The 4,404-nt window shown below is 44.9% G+C and overlaps 1 protein-coding gene across 1 annotated transcript in view; it reads right to left on the minus strand.

Annotated features, from left to right (window-relative positions):
* LOC140362138 (uncharacterized) overlaps positions 1-2,835 on the minus strand; it is a 9,677-nt gene extending 6,842 nt beyond the window's left edge. Inside the window, exon 1 of the mRNA XM_072448193.1 lies at positions 1,674-2,835. Within this exon, the coding sequence (XP_072304294.1) occupies positions 1,674-2,801 (1,128 nt within the window). The 5' untranslated portion in view covers positions 2,802-2,835. The remainder of the gene's footprint in view (positions 1-1,673) is intronic.
* Positions 2,836-4,404: the final 1,569 nt, after the last annotated feature.

Here is a 4,404-nt window from a genome sequence, read left to right on the forward strand (position 1 = left end):
TCTGTATGATATAAAAGTGCACCCAAATGTACAGTGCTTTTAAGTGGACGTTTACATCACACACACTTTACTTTTACTTTCAGAACGTTTGATTTGCTGGTCACAAACTGCGAGAACATTAATGCAATAACAGAAGGGAAAATAAAAAAATAAGGATTTCACTTTTGTTTTGTCACGTGTGGATATATTCAAACCCAAAGCGTTATCGCAGCTTTCCATAACTTTCCATCCCAATTTGACCGTCCAAACAGGGGTCAAAGTTCAATCTCCACCATGTACCGCAGACGGACACATGCTGTTCGTCTGATGAGGCAAAATGGAGCAGATCCCTGTTGGATTTTATGGCGGAGAATCAAGATGTCGTGCTTGATAAGGCTTTAACCAGCTTAGTGCAGTCTGGATGTTCCTCAGCGAGCGGCTCTTCTGCCTCTGCGCTGGATTACTGACCCCGTTAGAGCCAAATCAAGCTCATTCAATGCAACTTATCGCTGTTATTGGTATGTTTTATCCACTGTTGGCTCAGTTAGCGGTCTAGATGTAGCGTAATGCTCAATTTAGCGGCACAGACATGGACAAACCCAGAAAAACTAGAGCTGGAAATCAATCAATATGTTTTTGTTACAGTTACAGAAGGTTAGAGCCTGGTTTGAGAGCAAAGTAGTAATTGTAGTGGTATTATTATTGGTAGTAGTGGTGGTGGTGGTAGTAGTAATGGTAGTACTCTATGTTTTAGCTCAATTTGCTATGATTTCTCAAGCAGAAAATGAGGAAAGTTGTTGGTCAGTAATGGATAATAGACTATGCTCAAATAAGGGCATGCAAAATACCCTAATTAGCCTCTTTTTTTTACTTTTACTTGTACTTTTACTTAATATATCTGTATATTTGTTCCTAGTTTGACAAAATCAATTGCCATATTTGCTACTTTACTTGATACGACTATTATTATGTATTGCTCACTGTAAGTTTTTTGTGTTTTTATTGTTTTATTCTGTGTTTTGTGAAGGACTTTGTGACTTCTGTCTGTGAAAAGTGCTATATAAATAAAATGTACTTACTTACTTACTTACTTACTTACTTACTTACTTACTTACTATTACTATTTATTCTGTGTTCTTTGTTATTATATTGTAATGTTTGAGCTACTGTGTCTTCAGCCTTGTCGTTAGTCGATCCTAAAGTGAGCTCGTTTTAGTCGTGACGTAGACTTGGTTTGATCTTGTTCCAGTTCTTGTTTAGTCCTAACCAAGTCCAGGTTAATTTTGGGTTTAGTCCTGGTTTAGTCTCAATTTTGATGTTGTGAATGTGCGAGTGTGAGCGCACCGAAATAATGCACATTAAATAGAATTAGCCATCCAACCAGTTTAAACTTTGTGTGTGACTTTTGTTCTACATGTTCATTAATACCGTATTTTCCGGACTATAAGTCGCACCAGCCAAAAATGCATAATTGAGAAGGAAAAAACATAGATAAGTCGCACTGGAGTATGAAATGCGCTTACAAATGTGAAAATAACAAATAAAATCACATATAAGTCGCTCTGGAGTATAAGTATATAAGTGTAAAGTTGTACCCCGGCCAAAACTATGAAAAAAGGTGCGACTTGTACGGAAAATATGGTAATATTAGTTTTACCTGGAATGACATACATTCACTCAAATTCTAAGTGTACCTTTTTTGACGTCCCTCTGTTCTTCACCAGACACGACTTGTCCAGACTTAAATACCCTCCGATGACCTCGATCTCCTCCACCGTCGGGTATTTCTTTTTCGCCGGTTCAGTCACAGCCGCCAAAATATTGGAAGTTGGGCTCGCCGTCCTCGTCGTCGGCGATGGCGCTTGGGCGTGCGGCTTCTTCGGCGTGATCGTAATAGTCGCGCCCCTTTTCACCTGCCCCCCGGAGGCACTCTTGATGGTGAACAAAGTCGTCGGCGTCGGACTTTGCGCCGGCGAATCGCTGGGCGACTGAGCGGGCGACGGAGAGCAGGGCGAAGACACGGGAGTCGGAGCCAGATCTAAAATTTTCAGCGAATTTTCCGGCGAATGACAACGCAAATCGGACGCGTTGATTTCTATACTCTGGTCGGGAGAGTTCAGTCGTTTCGGAGACATTTGCGGGCTTAATATTGCATCTTGTTTGCTTCCTGCGTCCTCTGTCGACATCTTCCCTTTTGGACTGTGTTGCACTTTGGAGTTTTGTGATGAACAAAGTTGAGGCTTGATGACTTCCTGTTCTTTAAGCTTGAAGGTTTCAATTTGACGCTGTATGCTCTTAATGCCCTCGCCGTGTTGCTGGGAGCCAAGAGGTTTGATTTTGATGAGGTGCACAGAGGACATATCCGATGCCCTATCGCGTAAGCACAGTCCAGACCTCGAACCAACCGTCTCCAAATTGTAGATTCGACTCATGGCTTCGAGTGAGTTTGAATCGAGCGGTGGAGGTGAAGTCGACTCTTCCGATTCAAAATTCCCGGTCAGTTCCTCCAAATCCTCCTCCGAAAACTGCTTGTCGTCTTCCAAAACGTCCTCCTCGTTCACTTTATCATTTTGAGCGCTTTCCTCCTCGGCGTTCGACTCTGGTCCAGTGCTTTCTGTGTTAACTTCGCCGCCGTAGTCTACTTCCTCTCCTTCCTCAACCTCAGACTTAGTATCAGGAAGTCGGGGGCTGTCTTTCGTAACGCGGACTTCCTGTGTGACGTCGGCAGCGCGCTCGCTCGTCGACGGTGCTACCTCTTTCACCTCGACATCACTTTGCCCGATTTGACTCTCAACTTCCTGTTCTATTTCAGCTTCTGCCATTGTTGCTGTAGCCGCCGTTTCGCACACAACTGCCGCTTCACACACAACTGCCGCTTCAAAAACGGCCTTATCCTTTGCCTCTTTTTGCTTCGTGTTTTCAATTTGTTGCTGCTTAATTTGCTCTTTCAAAGACTCAACGCGACTGACCGGCTTCCCTGCTTTAAAACATTCCCCTGTTTCTCCCTCTTTCTCGCTCTCCCAATCTTGCGCACCGCTCGGCTGCTTCTTCTCAAACATTTCTTCGGCCACGTAAAATACAGACCGTGGTATTTGGATTTTGGGAGACGCAGGTTGGGCCCCCAAAGTTGACGTTTTTGCATCTAGACTGCTTGGAAATGTCCCTTCTGAGTTTTTAGACTCTTCAAGAGCAGTCTTGCACATCTTCTCTTCTGTCTCAATGCTTGAAACTTTACGATCGCCCATGTTGTCTTCATGCTGTTGGGACAAAACTGCTCCCGTCCCACTTGAAGCTAGTCCCTGTCTGTGTGAATTGTCCAGGACAGTGCAAAGCAAACCTGAAGACTCTCTGCATGCAGATTCATGCCTCTGACTCGCATCTCGCAGATTGGCTGCTTGGGTTTTGCACTCACAATTTTGGCCCTCACCCTTGACTCCGTAACTCTTTTCTCTTGCTCTGCCTTCTTGCCGAATCGGAACTCTTTTGGCGAACGAAATCCCTTCCATATTCTTAACGCTCGCAACTGTGAAACATTCCTGCCCATCGACAATGTTCCTGTTTTGTTTCTCTTTCGTCTGCCAGTGTCTATGTCTTCCGCACCTGTCTTTTTCCAGCAAACGCGCGCAACCCATTTTCGTTTTGGTCGCGTTATCCCTTCCCAAGCTCGCCGCCTCAGTCCAATACCCCTTCTCCGAGTGTATCCTCTCTCGCGTCCTCACCTCCTCCTCGTGACCATTTTCCCTGGCGCTAAAGACTCTATCGCAAAAGCTAAACGATCTTTTGGGGACTCCTTTCAGCTGCGCACTTCTCCTGACCTCTCTTTCGTCTTCTTCGGCCTCGTCCACTAAATGCTTTGGGGGAATGAGATTTTCAGAGCTTTTGGACCGAGACGGTGGCTTGCGATGCTCTCCAAACTTGCAAAGCAGCTGGCTCACCCTTCCGCCTCTTTCTACAAACACGCAATCATCCGAATTATCCTTTTTGTCTTCTTTGATCACCGTCGCTTGACCCCACGGACGCTCTTTCTCCTTCAAGGACTCTTTGGCTTTCTCCTTAAGCCATGACATGTCCGCTCTAAGCTCTCTGCTCTCTCTACTCTCCCTTTTTCCATCAATTTTGTCCCCTTCCTCTTTATTTTTCATTTCTGGTGGCTGGATAATCAGAACTTCCGAAGCCCTGATCTCAGTGACGCTACCACCTCCAGCTAAAATCTCCTTCAAATCCATTTTAAGAGCTCTTTTACTTTGGACGTCCTCTTCACACCGTTCCGACTCCTTCCATCGACCTCTCCTGTCTTCGCATTTCCTTTCTTGCTCAATTATTATGATATTATCTGCCCTAATCGTCCTCAGACACGAGGCAGTTGGTGAAAACGAGGGACTTGGCGAATCGGAATCTCGGTATTCTTCATCTTTCTTCACTTTG

Source organism: Eucyclogobius newberryi, unplaced genomic scaffold (assembly GCF_026437365.1).
Source record: "Eucyclogobius newberryi isolate DKJ021-1_F unplaced genomic scaffold, fEucNew1.0.hap1 SCAF_16, whole genome shotgun sequence".
NCBI lineage: Eukaryota > Metazoa > Chordata > Actinopteri > Gobiiformes > Gobiidae > Eucyclogobius > Eucyclogobius newberryi.